General features: G+C 42.5%; 1 protein-coding gene across 2 annotated transcripts in view; it reads right to left on the reverse strand.

Moving 5' to 3' along the window:
- DYM (dymeclin) overlaps positions 1–17,208 on the reverse strand; it is a 235,364-nt gene that overhangs the window by 199,364 nt on the left and 18,792 nt on the right. For both annotated transcript variants that reach the window (XM_069880980.1, XM_069880979.1), the window contains exon 5: positions 12,792–12,864. In XM_069880980.1, coding sequence (XP_069737081.1) covers positions 12,792–12,864 — 73 coding nt within the window. The remainder of the gene's footprint in view (positions 1–12,791; positions 12,865–17,208) is intronic.

A 17,208-nucleotide genomic window follows, 5' to 3' on the forward strand; every position in this document is an offset into this window, starting at 1 on the left:
CTCTATTTAAAGTTAAAAACACATAATCAGCATCAATGTGTATTTAAGAAGTGATGCTAATGTTTTCTTTATTCAATGTCACTCTCCAAAAATTACATTCATGAAGTTAAAACAAGTGTGAAGATAAAACTAAGTGTTCTTTCTTGTAATGACAACAGTGATAGGACAAGGGGGACCAGTTTTAAGCTGAAAGAGGGGAGACTGAGATGAGATCTTATGGAGAAATGTTTTCCTGTGAGGGTGTTGATTTTTAGCAAACTTGAGGACTTCAATATTCTCAAACATGGTGCCAGAAATGTAGTAAATAACACGCATTGATGAAAAGGGTCAGGAAGAAGAGTTCCACACATCACAGCTCTTCTGGGCCAGAGTTTCTGATCAAAGAGCCTGCTGGTTATTTGATCAACCTCAACAGCAAACTGGGATCACAGTTTCCTGGATCGAAGTCCACAAAACCAGGCTACCTCAGATACAAATATGTTTTTGAAAGTGAAGGTTATGCAAACTCACTGTTTTTGTTTTCTCTCGCATGACTGGAGTGTTTGAATCCATCACTTTTTAGGTTACGTGTCAGGAAGAGACACACTGTTCCAATAATATTCTTCCTTAAAACCATGAAGTATGTTTTAATTACTGTTAATTTTTGTGAGTTACCAGACTTTTTTTTACTACAGAGGAAGTTAGCCAGGGTAAATGCTGATAATTAGATCAGGCCAGAGGTTATGCAAATTCCCCTCAGGCAGAAGCAAGGCTGAGCAAGGAATGACTCCCTCTCCCTCTCCAAAACTGTGATGCTTTGCAATCCACTATCCACATCCATTCCAAATAAAGCAGGGAAGACCTACATGTACTCATTATTAATCATTTTAGCCATCAGCAAAAAAAAAAGTTGAGATATCTTTCTCTGGAAAAAAAAAAAGCTTGAAAAAATACTTTTTAGCTATAGCAAAAAAAAAAAAAAATCAGACACTTATCATTACCAAGGCTAAGAATACAAGAATAATGCATCCAAACCTGAAGCGATGAATAAAAAGGCTGTCTTTGTGACATGCTTCAACCTCCAAAACATTCCAGAGGGACCAGGACAGGCTGGAGAAGGGGGGGCTGTGAGAACCTCATGAGGCTCAACAAGGCCAAGGGCAAGGTCCTACACATAGGTTGGGGCAATCTGTGGTTTTGCTACAGGATGGGGGATGACACAACAAAGAGCAGCCCTGAGGAGAAGGACTTGGAGTGCTGGGGGATGAGAAACTCGATATGAGTCACCACTGTGCGCTCACAGCCCAGGAACCACCCGTGTCCTTGGCTGCATCCGAAGCAGCGCGGCCAGCAGGGCGAGGGAGGGGATCCCCCTATATTCCACTTTTATGAGACCCCACCTGGAGTCCTGTGTCCAGTTCTGGAATCCCCAGCAGAAGAACAATATGGAACTGGTGGAATGGGTCCAAAGGACGCCACACAGATGATCTGAGGGCTGGAGAACTTCTGCTTTTAGGACAGGCTGAGAGAGTTGGGGCTGTTGAGCCTGGAGAAGAGAAGGCTCCAGGGAGACCTTAGACCAGCTCAATGTCCCTTCCAACCCAAACCGTTCCATGATTCCACAAAAACAGCTGTGTCACTTTGCTGAGAGGAAGCAAATTGCAGAGTGTAGTATGCTTTTTCTCCACCTCAATCATTAATTCACTTATTTTTCTGACAAGCAATACAAGTAGCACAGCAAATTTGAGGAGACATTACAAAATTCTTTTCTATTTTTATAAGATTTAGTATAAAGAAATAAACAAAGAGGTTACTGTAATGTGTTAAGTAATTGGAGAGGGGCAAGAAAATCACTTCCAATACCCTTATATAACTAAAAGGAGAAAAAAGCTCTAAATACAGCTTAAGCCACACAGCTCCAGTTAGTGAGTTATTCTAATTTTTGTGTTATTCAAAATCCATTAGGGCACACTTAACTGCAGAAACATTCCACTCAACCCACAGAATCTGTTCAAATTAGATCTGTTTTGACATAAACGCAACCAGCGCCCCGGTACCTGGTACCCTCAGCTACAGTTACCCTTAATCTATCAGTGCAAGGATAAAGCACATCTATTCTCCCCACCAAGGGTCAAATGTACAGTTTTCTGAAACTCGAGGATTTCTAAAGGGTCACAAGAACTACCAGGAATCTCTTTTAACTTCAAAGAAAATACTGTTTATTTACATTGAGAGACTACAGAATGGCGGGGGTTGGTTTTGATTTTTTATTTTATTCAAAGCTATCAGTCACACAGAATGGCTTTGCATGGAATTTTTGCTGATCTCCAGCTTCCTCTGAAAACTGTTTGCTTGCAGATAAGGAGGAAACAAGAAATAATGAACTCATGTATCAATCGAATGTCAAAATTATTTGCCTATTTACTTCAGAAAACCAGAAGAACTGCGTGATGTTTTGAGTTTTGGTGTATTTTTCTTTTTTTCCCTTCCCAAGAGTCTTACAAAACACCCAAAAATTCCACAGAACTCAGTAAGATCTCATGTCCCAAGTAATTGGGCTTCATAGAGCAACGGATCAAAGCACGCACAGCTTGGGGATTTTTTTCTCCATCTGTATTTTTTCTTTTTGAGATTGCAGTCCAACCATGAGCCAAACACTACTATGCCTGCTAAACCATGCTCCCAGGTGCCATGTGGACAGGTTTTTTGAGCACCTCAAGAACAGTGACTGCACCACTGCACTGGGCAGCCCCTTCCAGTTCTTCATCACTCTTCAGTAAAGAAATTTTACTTAATATACAATCTAACCCTCCCTCTGAACGGCTTGAGGTCATTTCCTCTTGTCCTGTCACTATCAAGAACATATTTCTATTATTTTGTCTTCATGAACTGGAACAAGAGTTCACCTTGCCCTTTTACAATGTTGTTTCAAATATATCAGAGCACTGATACTGCATTTCAGTTCCAAATGTCTCAAAAAGAGGTCTATGTTCAAAACAGTAATCTTTAACAAATACAGAAGATCTTCTTTGTGGTAGAAATAAGACTAGAGCAGCCAGTTCAGGCAACCTCCCTGAGCAACTCTGCCTGCACCCATATCAAGTGGTCACACTAAGCGGTACCACACAGAAAACAGATGGCACATCATAGCACGTCACTGGGTTTCTAAGCAGATTTCTTCTGAGCTGCAAAGAAAATGCTGGGGTCTGAAGCAGATCAAAACACAAAGATCACAGCAGCAAGGTCACCTGTCAGTTGCAGCCTGTGGGAAAATACAAAAATCCAAATACTCTTGTCTGCGCCTGCAGAGTCAAGCAAAAGCAATAGGAGCAGCTCACAGGAGTCTGATGCCACCAGCATCTCATGTACTTAAGCTGGTAAGGGGACAGGTATTAGTGGAACTCGTGTTTCCACACGATGCAATTGCCTCCCATAGAACAAGATCTATGCACTGCTAAAACCTTGACTGCCCAGTGCCCTGGCATCTAGATGATGGATCAACTAGATGGAACTAGATAATCTCTAAGGTCCCTTCCAACCCAAACTATTTCATGATTCTATAACCTGCTTTTTCCCTTCAAAACCATGTGGATGATCTATCAGCACCATCTACCAAGAACTTCAACAACCAATGTGTCACTGTCCTGCTGCTGTATTCACCAAACCACTCAGCTTTGTCCCTGCCTCCAAGAGAGAGGTCTGTGAAAGAGATGAAGCACGGAGGAAATAGGTTGGAATATCTTAGCTAGGAGCTGCAATTACCACTCTGAAGGCACATGCTGCTAAAGGCACTTTAATTACTCAATGAAACATTATTTCTATAGCTTAGCAAGCAGAGGCTGAGAGCTCATAAATGATTTCACACCTACAGAGCAAACAGGCTGAGCAGTCAGAAACAAACCTCTGAATTTCAGCTCACACCACCAAACGAAACACACACACCACCCCCCCGTTTAAATATTTTCCTGAACTTTCACCCAGCCAGAGCTGCCTACTCCGAGTATTAAAAGGTTAAAAGGTAACTCGTTTTCTAATTCAGGAAAGTTGCCAAAAGGGCTGATTCATACAAAAACTCTCAAATCATACAGGAACCAGGTTTAATTTCCCTGCTTCCTGAGGGCCCACCAGAAAGGTGAAAGAGGAGTCACCACAGAGAATAGGATCAGTTTGGAAAACTGGAAAGCAAGCAGAATATCTGGTTATCAGTCTCAGGATACATGTATAACAACCCAAAGCGAACACTGTCTTTCCTCTTGGAATCACTCCTAATATTACAACCACCAATGTCACATACTCAATGCGGCAGCCGATATAAACAACGTTCATTACAACCCACTCCAAACATTTGGGAGATCAGAAAAGGATAGAATCACTTGGTTGGAAAAGACCCTTGAGATTATCAAGTCCAATCATCCCTGTCCACTACTAAATCAGATCTCTGAGCACCTCATCTCCCCATCTGTTAATCACCTCCAGGGATGGGGACCCCACCACCTCCCTCTGCCAGGGCCCGAGAACACTTTCAGTTGAAGAAATTTTTCCTCATGTCCAATCATCCTTTCAGACATTTGTAGACAGTGATGAGGTCTCCCCTCAGCCTCCTTTTCTCCAGGCTAAACAACCTTGGGTCCCTCAGCCACTCCTCATAACCCCTGTTTTCCAGCTCCTCCCCCAGCTCCATTGGCCTTTTCTGGATACACTCCAGCTCCTTGATATCCTTCTTGAAGTGAGGGGCCCAGAAGATGACCCATGTACTCAAAGAGCTACCTCAGACCCCTACAGACACCTGGACAGAGCTAGACCACAGGGATCACATCATGTGTTCCAGCTTTGCAGTCTGCATGAAGGGCAGACCCGCTCCACAACCTGGCTGTAACACCACCTCTCAAGCACAATGGTTTCAAGGCTGAGCCATCTTGACGGCTCAAGGCCAGGTTGGATGGAGCTTGGAGCAATCTGATCCAGTGGGAGGTGTCCCTACCCATGGTAGGGGTTGAAACTGGATGGGCTTTAAGGTCCCTTCTGACTCAAACCACTGGTTTCAACGCCCAGCTGTCTCTGCCGCCCAGACCAGAGAACGAACCCAAATTCTAGCAAGCAGGTGTTTTTAAGATGTATCCAGTATCTTTTGTGAAGAAAAGGCTAAAAAACACAAGAGAGAAAGCAGATTATTAGGAGCTTGGACATCATCGAATCATAAAAGTTTGAGAAGACCTCTAAGCTCAACCAGTCCAACTATAAGCCAAACACCACCATGCCTACTAAACAATGTCCCAATGTGCCACCTCTACACAGTTTTTAAACATCCCAGGTGTTCCATCACTGTCCTGGGGAGCCTCTTCCAGTGCTTCACCACTCTGTTAGAGAAGAAATTCTTCCCAATATCCAATCTAAACCTCCCCTGGGAGTTTTAGAGTGGAATATACAGCATGGTGTGTGATAAACAGTGCTGACCTCTGACGTTGTTCTGTGCTGTAGGCATATTAAGTTTACTACAAGTTGAAAGTAAGTTAAAGCCAGCCTAGTGAAAAGACAGATCATAGAGAAATACCAGTGTAAGGCTAAAATAAAAAACTACATTAGAATAGAAATAAAATAGAAAGAGGAATATGAAGCACAAATAAAGACTCTTCTGCTTAGGACCTTTAGACACCTAAAATTCCACACATCTGCCATCAGGAAAGAGAAATGGATATAAGAGTGGTGAAGAAAATATTCCAAACAAATAAGTATTTTGTGTCTCCTGATGGTGCAGCAGCAAATAAAACTCCCTTTGTATTCATCACATCACATCATTCTTACACAGAGCACAAGAGTCTAAAACTTTGAGGATCTTCAAAGTGAAGCAATACAAATCTCCTCCAGTTTGGATATTTTTGCTAGCTTCAACCTAAGTTTCAAGGGATGGAAGTTTCCCTTTGAACATTAAAGCTGCCAAAAATTCTGAAGTCAAACAGTTCTTCAAATACTGGAGCTACTACAATCTTCATAAAGGTCCCTTTTTTACAGAGCATTATTCTGACCTACTGTTTTGAAAGTAGCCAAAAAAATAAAATTATGCTAGAAACAGGAAAGAAAACAGTTTTTAACCTCTTTGCTGCTCACGATTTGCAGGGAGAAAATTCCTAAGTGTTTCTCATCATCCGTATATGGCATTGTTCCTACATTGCAATGATTCCACAGAGCTTTATAATCAATTATATTGCCCTTCTTAAACACTCAACATTTAAGCTCTCAGGAAATACAGCAAGCATCCTTAAATGAGACAAGACATTGTCAAAACAGTGTTCAAACGCCTCAGCGAGTCTGCAGATGACACCAAGCTGAGTGGTGCAGTTGTCCCACCAGAAGCACAAGATGTCATCCAGAGGGACCTGGACAGGCTGGAGAAGTGGGACTGTGAGAACCTCATGAGGTTCAACAAGGCCAAAGGCAAGGTCCTATACCTGGGCTGGGGCAACCTTCAGTATCATATTGATACAGGTTGGGGGATGAAAAGAGTGAGAGCAGTGCTCAGGAGAAGGACTTGGGGTGTTGGGAGATAAGAAACTCAACATGAGCCATCAACGTGCAACCTGGGCTGCATCCAAAGCAGCGTGGCCGGCACAGCAAGAGAGGTGATTCTCTCCCTCTGCTCTGGTGAGACCTCACCCCTGCATCCAGCTCCGAAGCCCTCAGCACAGGAAAGACAGGGACCTGCTGGAGCAAGTTCAGCAGCCACATAAATGATCAAAGGCCTGGAACACCTTCCCCGTGAAGAGAGGCTAAAGAGATGAGATTGTTCAGCCTGGAGAAGATTCCAAGAAGACCTTATCATAGCCTTCCAGTACTGAAAGGGGGTTTATAAGAAAGATGGGGGAAAACTTTTTAGCAGAGGCTGTAGCAATAGGGTAAGGGGTGATGGTTTTAAACTAAAAGAGGAGAGGTTCAGACCAGATACTAGGGGGAAATTTTTTACTCTGATTGTAGTAAAGGAAATTTTTTACGCTGATGGTAGTTCTCTGGCCAAGGTTTCCCAAAGAACTGGTGGCTGCCCCATCCCTGCAGGTGTTCAAGATCAGGTTGGATGGGGCTTGGAGCAACGTGATCCAGTGGGAGGTGCCCCTGGTCGTGGCAGGAGGAGGGACTGGATGGGCTTTAAGCTCCCTCCAACCCAAACCATTCTCTGATTAAGGCTTAAATTTGGAAGCAACTAAGAGTGCAACCAAAACCAACTGTAACTACAGAAAATAATGGAATGTAATAGAAATATCAACAAGCTTCTTCTGGCACCACTGGCTGCTAGGTAACAGTGATGTAACTGGATCACAGCACTTCAATTTTTGTCCGTATGCATTTATAGTTTCTAATGAAGTGAAAATGTACCGATAACAACCAGATGTTCAGTTATATACACCAGCTCTTAACAAGCTGCTGAAAGAAGCCTTCATAATTGAAACCTCTGGGAGCTTTATCTCGCAGCAAAACGCCAGCAAGAGTTTCTACATAAAAGTTACGCAGTTAAATACTGAAGTTGCATCTTTTTGCTGACTGCGCAGTTTTAATCATTCATGCACACTTGTGAGTGCTAACATCAACAAAACCAAGGAAAAAGCAGGGTATCTATAACACACCCAAGGGAGCCAGAAATCAAACATCAACACACCCTAACACGAGTGTTGTAAGTGACTGCAGAAGCCTGGTTCTTGAAAAGCAATAATGCTGTAGTTTCTACAAAATATCTTAAAACTAAACAGGAAAACTTTTTCCTTGGCATTTTGTACAGTGCAGCAAAGATTGCTTTTTTAAGAGTAATTAAACTTCTTTTTAATAACTCTCAAGTACAGAGCCACAACGCTGCAGAGTCTCAGAGTCCCTGGTACAGCCCATCGTAGCTATGCTGAGAGTAACTGCCTTAAAGGACATTTCTTGTTCCCAAACCAAACTAACTCTTTAATTCATCACAGATAACTCCCAGACGCACTTTGCTGTACTTCTCTGCAGACTTTCCCAACAAAAAGCAGCACATTTTGGCTCCTCAGTTACACTTGAGTAATGGGTCCAAGCTGCAAGAGGGGAGATTGAGATGAGATCTTAAGCAGAAATGTTCTCCTGTGAGGGTGGGGAGGCCCTGACCCAGGTTGCCCAGAGCAGGGGTGGCTGCCCCATCCCTGGAGGGGTTCAAGGCCAGGTTGGATGGGGCTTGGAGCCCCTGATCCAGTGGGAGGTGTCCCTGCCCATGGCAGGTGGTGCAACTGGATGGGCTTTAATATCCCTTCAAACCCAAACGATTCTGTGATTCTATGGGATACAGAGAGGTGAGTAACAGATTTGCCTTCGCTCCCATCTCACACACCTTCCAAATTCATTTTCAGCTAGACTGCCCGCTTTCACTTTCCAAGTATGTCTGCAGAATACTTTGGAGGCAAACACAAGCTCATTCTACCAAAACTTCAAGCTCAGGGGTGAGCAAGTGCTGCCCATGGTCAGCAAAGACTCAGACTTCATGAACTCGGGGCCCATATAGAGCCCAAAGTTTTACACTTGCTTTTGGCCAGTCTGGAACACGGGTGAAAACTATGTACCTGCTTGCAAAATATCACATGCAGGAATCCTAAGCTCTGCTCCCAACAGTGCCTGTCATTTTAAATACACACCTTCACAACGTGATGCTCAGTGATGAATAATGTCATAATCATAAATGTCTCACTACTCTATAATCATAGAATGGTGTCGGTTGGAAGGCACGTTAAAGATCATGCAGTTCCATCCCCCTTGCCACGGGCAGTAGCTACACAGTGTCACCCAGCAATGCTGCCCACTGCTCAGTGACAGATTTGCAAAGGGAAGAAATTAAGACACCATATCTGAAATTACATAAACAGAGCAGGAAAATAATTTCGTACATCTGAAGCATGCTGCTTTCATCAAAAAAGCACATTATATCGAGAACTATTTTTAACCTGGAGAAGATGAGGCTGAGTAGAGACCTCAACGCTTTCTGCAGCGCCCTAAAAGGAGGTTGTGGTGAGGTGGGTGCTGGTCTCTTCTCCCAAGTGACAAGTGATGGGACAAGAGGAAATGGCATCAAGTTGTCCCAAGGGAGGGTTAGATTGAATATTGTGAAAAAACTCTTTACTGAAAGGGTGGTGAAGCACTGGCAGAGGCTGCCCAGGGCAGTGGTGGAGTCTCCATCCCTGGTGGGGTTCAAAGACCCCGTAGAAAAGGCACTTGGGGACATGGTTTAGCAGGCACGGTGGGGTTGGGCTGAAGGGGTCTTTTCCAGCCTTAGTGATTCCATGATTTCAAAAGACTGCAGGATTGTAGCACTCTGATCCTCCATCTTGAACAATGAGATGGTCTTCAATGCTTTAAAAATAATCTTAGTATTTCAGTGAGGGAGACAAAAAGAAGCTTAAACTGGTGTATAGAGAAGCAATATATTTAGACAGCAGCTGCCAGCTGTATCCACTCCTCTGTGGAACCGCATCTACAGATCCCAAGGGACTCACGAATTGTGATGATCCTCTGTTAAGGCTATTGAATGCTCTTGCAGAAACTTAGCTGTTCCAAATAATGCTTCACAGACAGGCTCATCATGGAGATTTTAATTGTGTGTCATAACAAAAATCTATCTTTAATAGCAGCTTTGCAGACAAGCGGTGTTAGCAGTGCCACTGCAAGCTGCCAGAGCTGCCTATCCTCTTGCAAGGGATCCTACTACAGAAATTGTTTGAATATTTCATGTTTTACACTCTGACAAGCTATTCTTCCCCAAAATTCACATACTAAGCTTGTGATTCGCTTGATTTATTCCAGATAAAGACAGAAATCAACTACTCCCTTGACACAAACCAGGGAAAGAGTTTTTAGTGTAAATCCGATCAGGGAGAGGGAGAGAAATAAAAAGTAAACTCAATGGTTAAATAATACTGATCATTCACCTCAAAAAGAATAATATTACATTAAACAAAAATGTCTCAACCTTACAAGATCTTTATGAAGAACAGAGTTGAATTGGGTATTAGAGAAAGCAAGTTTCTCCATATCTCCTTTCTCCTGCTCCTACTTGAATAACTTCAACTGTTTATTTATTATTTATTCATGGTTTCAATACAGGCTGGGGGCAACGTGACTAAGAGCAGCCCTGAGGGGAAGGACTTGGGGTGCTGGAGGATGAGAAACTTCACATGAGCAGAAAACAAGCGCTCACAGCCCAGAAACCACCCGTGTCCTGAGCTGCATCCAAAGCAGCACGGCCAGCAGGGCGAGGGCTGGAGCAGCTCTGCTATGAGGACATGCTGGGAGAGTTGGGCTTGTTCACCCTGGAGAGGAGAAGGCTCCAGCAAGATCTTAGTGCAGCTTCCAGTACTCAAAGGGACTCCAGGAAAGCTGGGGAGGGGCTTTTTACAAAGGCCTGGAGTAAGAGGACAAGGGGAAATGGCTTTAAATTGGAAAAGAGAAGATTTAGATTAGACATTAGGAAGAAACTCTTCATGATGAAGGTGGGGAGGCCCTGGCCCAGGTTGCCCAGAGCAGTGGTGGCTGCCCCATCCCTGGAGGGGTTCAAGGCCAGCTTGGATGGGGCTTGGAGCAACTTGATCTAGTGGGAGGTGCCCCTGCCCATGACAGCTGGTGGAACTGGATGGTCTTCAAGGTCCCTTCCAACCCAAAGTACTCCATGACAAGAGGATAAAATTGTTAGTGAAAGCATAATCACATTGTTAAACATATTATACTGCCAAACAAGACAATAATACACAATTTTCTAAGTGTCAGTATTGTACTAATAATTCAGTAACATGATACTTCAGGAAAAAATTTAGCTAAGAGAGCCTATTTGACAAAAAAATCCAACCTTCCACATTTATCTCTTACTAAAATTGCGCATGTTTTTGATGTGGCAGAATATTAAAGATTACAGACAGCCTTTATAGCTCCTCCTTTTTTAATAAGCCATTTTTATAACTCTATTATATAATAAACTAAGTGCTTCTAACAGCTACTTCTGCTGCCAGCAACCACATTCACACCAGAATAAGAGATGCTGACAGGTTCATTTGATGAAAAGGGTTAAGAATGATCCTGCCTGCAAAGCTTTTTCTGCCAGAAAGACAGAATAAATGACTCTGGACTCCACACACACATCGGGACTTCCAAGAAAGAAAAATAAAACCCCGCAGGATTTATGAACTTGCCGATATATGGCAGTCCTTTCACCCCTTTGTACTTCCTCTAATCTGCTCCAAACAAAAAGCCTATCTGTTCCAGGAAGTCCTGACGAGCTTTGCAGAATGACACTCTAAATCATGTCACCAATTCATTACGCACAACCTACCCAAACCTTCATGTAATGTTGACAGAGTTGTATTTAATGAGAGCAATGTTTCAAAAACTATTGCATCCTTGTCAGCTTTCCAACGAAAAGAACGATCCGAAAAAACAGATCATCAACAGAGCTATATCTACGCTATAACAGATGATAAGAAACTCTTCCAAAGCTGTGATGCTTCAGTTGGGGCAGCACGTTTTAAGCACAGTCTACAACGCGATTTAACACAAAAGATGCTGGTAATGTTGCCTTTGGCAAAATTTATCTTGGGGAAAAAGAAGTTAAAAGTTATCAGGACACATGTGGAAAAACATTTTTATTTCCACAGAACAAAGTAAGTTCTCCTTCCTATAATTCTGAATTGTGTTTCATGACATATACCCCACTGGGATGCGGAACAAATGTATCTCAGAAACAGCATGTGCATAAAAAAAGACACGTAAACAAATCTGGAGATGTACAGAAACATTCCACATATAGAATCATAGAATAACTAAGGTTGGAAAAGACCTCTAGGATGGTCCAGTTCAACACCACCGTGCATACTAAACCAGGTTTCAGAGTGTCTCATCTACATGGATTTTTAACCTCTCCAGGGATGGAGATTCCACCACTGCCCTAGGCAGCCTCTGCCAGTGCTTCACCACTATTTCAGGAAAGACATTTTTCCTAATATCCAACCTGAACCTCCCCTGGTGCAACTTGAGGCTGTTTCCTCTCATCCTAACACCTGTCATTTGGAAGAAGAGACCAGTACCCACCTGACCACAATCTCCTTTCAGGTTGCTGCAGAGAGTGATGAGGTCTCCTTTCAGCCTTCTCTTCTCCAGGCTAAGCAATTCCAGCCACTCCTGGGCTTCAGACCCCTCCTCAGCTCCATTCTCCTTCTCTGGATGCACTCCAGCCCCTCAAGGTCTTTCTTGCAATGAGGGGCACCAAATACAGAGGCACAATCACTTCCCTGAGCCTGCTGGCCATGCCATTTTTGATACAAGCAATTTTTCATCCCTACTCTCTTCTCCAGACATCAGTTGACTGGTATTTCAGGAATGAATATTAAGTAATGACTTATTTAGTACACAAGCAGTTCAAAACCCCATACAACTACAGTAGAGGAACTCCTGATTGCACCTTGTTGCACACCCCCGAGAAGAAGCAACATCTCCAAGGTACCTTTCCCTGCAGAGCATAACCGTTTCCAGCCAGCAGTCAGCAAGAAGAGTCTGTGAGCTGGCAGAGGTACCTGAAACAAAGATCTTACAAAATAAAATGGGACAGCTTCTATTGATGGTTTGACCTGGGTGTGAGATGGTGATCATATACTTCTTCGATATTCATGGGAGGTACTGGCAGCAGGTTGCCACTATCAGAACCAGACCATCAGACGGAGCATTCAAATGCAAATATACAAACATTATAACCCTATCACTCTCAGTTTTACACTCTCCTAAATGCTCAGATTATACAAAGATGGTGAAAATAAAGAAAAAAGCCAGCTTACAAGAGAGGAATTTCAACAATGAGCTGGATGAGGCAACACAGCAACTCTTCTATGAGGTCTTCACATTCTGTTCCTGAAAGAAAGCATAACAAAGGTTTTCTGGATTTTCATTTGCCAAAATAGAGATTTAAAAACATAAATCCATACAAATCAATATTTTAATTAAGGTACAAACAGTAGAAGAGAAGTTCCTCCTCTTTAAGGTGCTGGTGCTATTTAGCTGCCATAGAACCACTTGGGATTAGGACACGATAAAATGGTACGGATAAGCCTTTTATATACAAACCAAGTAACTAATAACAACTAGATAAATTAAACGAGATGATGCTATTGTAAGAATATGTTAATATTAAAAACATCAAGCCTACTTTATTATTGATGTTCCTATTAAACAGCATTATTACTAACAGTTTAACTGATTGCTAGTGACTTCTCATTCATCCACAGTTCAAGTCTCCACTTAGAATTCCCTGTGCTTCGTATATTCCCCACCCCTTTATTTAATCCTCAGTGAAGAACAAGCAGAGAGAGAGAGAAAACAGTTTTTATTTGTCTAACATACACTGAACAGTATTCTAATTGGGTGGCTGCCTAACGAATGCAGCCTACAGCACACATAACGGCTGCTCATCAGCAATTAATTAATAAAAAAATTATATTAATTCATTAAAAAACTAAACCTTTTTGCATGAGTGCACATTTATTGATTGAAGAGGTTTTATGCATTTCAGCGGCAAGTGAAGATTTATGAACTTCCAAAGGGCGTTTTAAATGTGCAGAAATTATTCTCTACTCACATGCAATGTGAAAAAACACACGGGATGATTAAAATTAGTTTAAAAATGCAATTATTCTAAGTAGTAAAACTGATGGTATTTTACATCACCACTGTAATTTTTTTAAAAGCAATTGTAACAAAAGACTAGCAAAACTTACTGAGGAAAAAAGCTTATTCATAGAATCACAGAATGGTTTAGGTTGGAAGTGACCATAGAGCCCATTCAGTTTCACACCTCCCACTGGATCAGGGGCTTCAAGTCCCATCCAACCTGGCCTTGAACACCTCCAGGGACGGGGCAGCCACCACTGCTCTGGGCAACCTGGGCCAGGGCCACACTGCCCTCATCATGACAAATTTCTTCCTAATGTCTAATCTAAATCTTCCCCTTTCCAATTTAAAGCCATTCCCCCTCATCCTATCACTACAAAACATCATAAGAAGTCCCTCCCCAGCTTTCCTGGAGCTCCTTTCAGCACTGGAAGCTGCTCTAAGGTCTCCCTGGAGCCTTCTCTTCTCCAGGCTGAACAGCTCCAACTCTCTCAGCCTGTTCTTGTATGGGAGGTGCTCCAGCCCTTGCATCATCCTCATCACCCAAGAACCATTATGCATCACCCGAGAGGCGCTGCAGCACACTGATTACCCAAATAACTGCTTTATTTTGCATTTTCAAATAAATATGCCTTGCAATAAACACAACTTTACAGCCAGGTTATGGCCGTGTTACTCTGCTTAACCCATGTTTGTTCTGAAACCCAGGACTCAATTTTAAGAAGCACACCAGAGGGAATAGTCACAATAAAGCAAAATTATTTCTTTCCACAATCAGTTTATTAAAAACACATTAAAAATTTTCACCTAGTGAACCGCACGTTCTAAAGGAAATCAGTTTTTTTATCACGGAAACATGGTTTCCTTTATATAGAATCCCCTATGAGTAACACAATGTAGCTCCTGTTAGTAAAAACTGAGAACTCCTAGGAGTATTTAACCCTAGGCAGAAACCACAACGAGTAATGAAGCCCAGATAACATATTCTAAAGTAACCTGAACGTGACAGTTTCCTAAGGATTTTTGACTCTAGAAAAACGCTTACAGAGCAAAACTGCTATTAGTTCCCAAGAGATATCTATTTTTTTTTTTCTCTTGACAACTGAAGAAAGGGAGGAGAGGGAAAAAGAATGAAAAACGTAGAGAGAGAGCATGTTAAAAATATTATTTCTTCCACCTACCTATACAAAACTCATTCAAAGAGAGAATAATGTTATTTGACCATGAAATAGGGCTTTTCCCTCACACTACGTTCAAAATAAAGCAACAAAATATTGGGTTAGCATAATCACTAAGCACAACCTTAGAATGTTGGTCTTTCGCGCTCTGTTCTCAAACTACTTCTCTTTTTAAAAAAGAAAAAGCTTAATTGCTGTAATCAATGTCATTCAGCTATAGCAATTAACATATCCTTTTCCCCATTGGGGCACGAGAATTCTCGTTTAATTCTTGTCTTGCCAAGACAATGAGGCAAGTCTGTGCCAAGTCTAAAACGTGAGAGAGAGCTATAAACATGGAACACTACGTGTTTTCATAAACAATGTCTTTTTTCAACAGCAGGGTAAAGACAATACACATGATACTCATTCACATTAATAGATTGTGCACTTGGATCAAAGACGCATGTAAAGCCTTGAGGAAAATAAGTGAAGGGTGAATTGGTAAGATTAGAGCACACTTGCAGTGAGGGGAAACATAGGTGCAACTTCTAAACTCTGTGGCAGTGGAGAAGTAACTCAAACACAGTGTTTAAAATGTCCAGTTATGCTAAAGCACCATTTTTCATCAGAATCACAGAATCACAGAATAACCAGGTTGGAAGAGACCCACCGGATCATCGAGTCCAACCGTTCCCATCAGCTATATTTAAGCCCTCAAATATGCAGATTACTTGCATTGTGGGGGTTTTCGTTTTTTTGAAGGGTTTTTTTTTGTTTGTTTGTTTGTTTTTTTTTAAAGCTACACACACTACAGACACTGGATTAGCAGACACCAGACAGGTAAAATGGCTTATCCAGAGAGAAGATGTACATACCGAGGAGACACTACTTCTAGTAAAACCAGCCCAGCTCCATCCTTGGCCATGAAACATGGTCTAACAGAATCACATAATGGTTTGGGTTGGAAGGGACCTCAAAGCCCATCCAGCCCCACCCCCCTGTCACGGGCAGGGACACCTCCCACTGGATCAGGCTGTTCAAAGCCCCATCCAGCCTGGCCATGAACACCTCCAGGGATGGGGCAGCCACCCCTGCTCTGGGCAACGTGAAAACAGTGAGTCTCTCTCCTGAAGAATTCACTATGTTGTCACAACCCTGAAATGATCTGCTGTAGAAGCTGGATGTACCTGATGTTAATGAGATATTGGGGTACAGCAAGGCACAGCCTCACCTTAGACATTTGTTTTTCTGCCCTACTGCTACTACAGCTAAGACAGAACCTGGACAGCAGCGATGAAATAAACTTATTACTTTCAAAATGGTACTTAAAGTCCCATCCATTCAGTTAATGACCAGCAGTCTTAAAGCTTCTTTGGGTTTTGCAGTTTGATCTTCAGCTCTGAGGACACTCAACAGCTCCTGCCACCATTTGATCTTCAGCTCTGAGGACTCTTAGCAGCTCCCAACTTTCCCTTACAAGTGATAACAACGAGCACATAAACTGATTGCCATCTCTCACTTCCTTTATGTGATAGCCGAGCACTCATTAAATCATTCAAGGGTTACAGTAAATCTGTTGTTCCTTATTCCCTCCTCTGTGTCCTCTTTTTTACCATAATTCACCAAATAGTGCTCAGTAGCCTAGTGATAAAAACTCCTCTATAAAGAATGAATAAAGCTTCCCACTTAGACTAGACATAGGAGGAAATTCTTCATGCTGAGGGTGTGGAGGCCCTGGCCCAGGTTGCCCAGGTGGCTGCCCCATCCCTGGAGGGGTTCAAGGCCAGGTTGGATGGGGCTTGGAGCCCCTGATCCAGTGGGAGGTGTCCCTGCCCATGGCTGGGGGTGGAACTGGGTGGGCTTTAAGGTCCCTTCCAACTCAAATCATGCCAGGATTCTGTGATTCTACAGGTCAGGGAAGAGGCTGAATTGACGGTTTCATTTAGAACACAATATGCAGTCTATGCTCTCTTAGAGCTCTGGATCACAACTGTGCAGAAATAATGAGACAAAAAACAGTGGAAGGCTCACGGTAAGATGAATGATTCGCGTTAGCAAGATCAGCTCCAGATCAGCATAAGCGAGCCAAGTTTAGGATTTACCACTATTGGGATTTTTTAGATGAATCAAAACTCCACAATATCTTCTGAAGCTGCACACAAACTCCCAGTTACAGATGAAGAGGCAAAGATTGCACTTCCTGGGCTAAAGAAAACTGGAAACTGCCAAAATCAGCAAGTTTCTATTAACAATATGACTATTCTGGAAGGAAAGCAATAAACTGTGCTGCAACAGGGACACAATTCTGTACAATTTGTCCATTCCAGCTTTATAGTGGTTGCCTGCAACACCTTTGCACTCACAGAAAAAACATCAGTAATCACGTTTTACAACACAAAGCACAACTGCAAAGCTTTTGTCTGAGCTT

This window comes from Phaenicophaeus curvirostris, chromosome Z (genome assembly GCF_032191515.1).
Source record: "Phaenicophaeus curvirostris isolate KB17595 chromosome Z, BPBGC_Pcur_1.0, whole genome shotgun sequence".
NCBI lineage: Eukaryota > Metazoa > Chordata > Aves > Cuculiformes > Cuculidae > Phaenicophaeus > Phaenicophaeus curvirostris.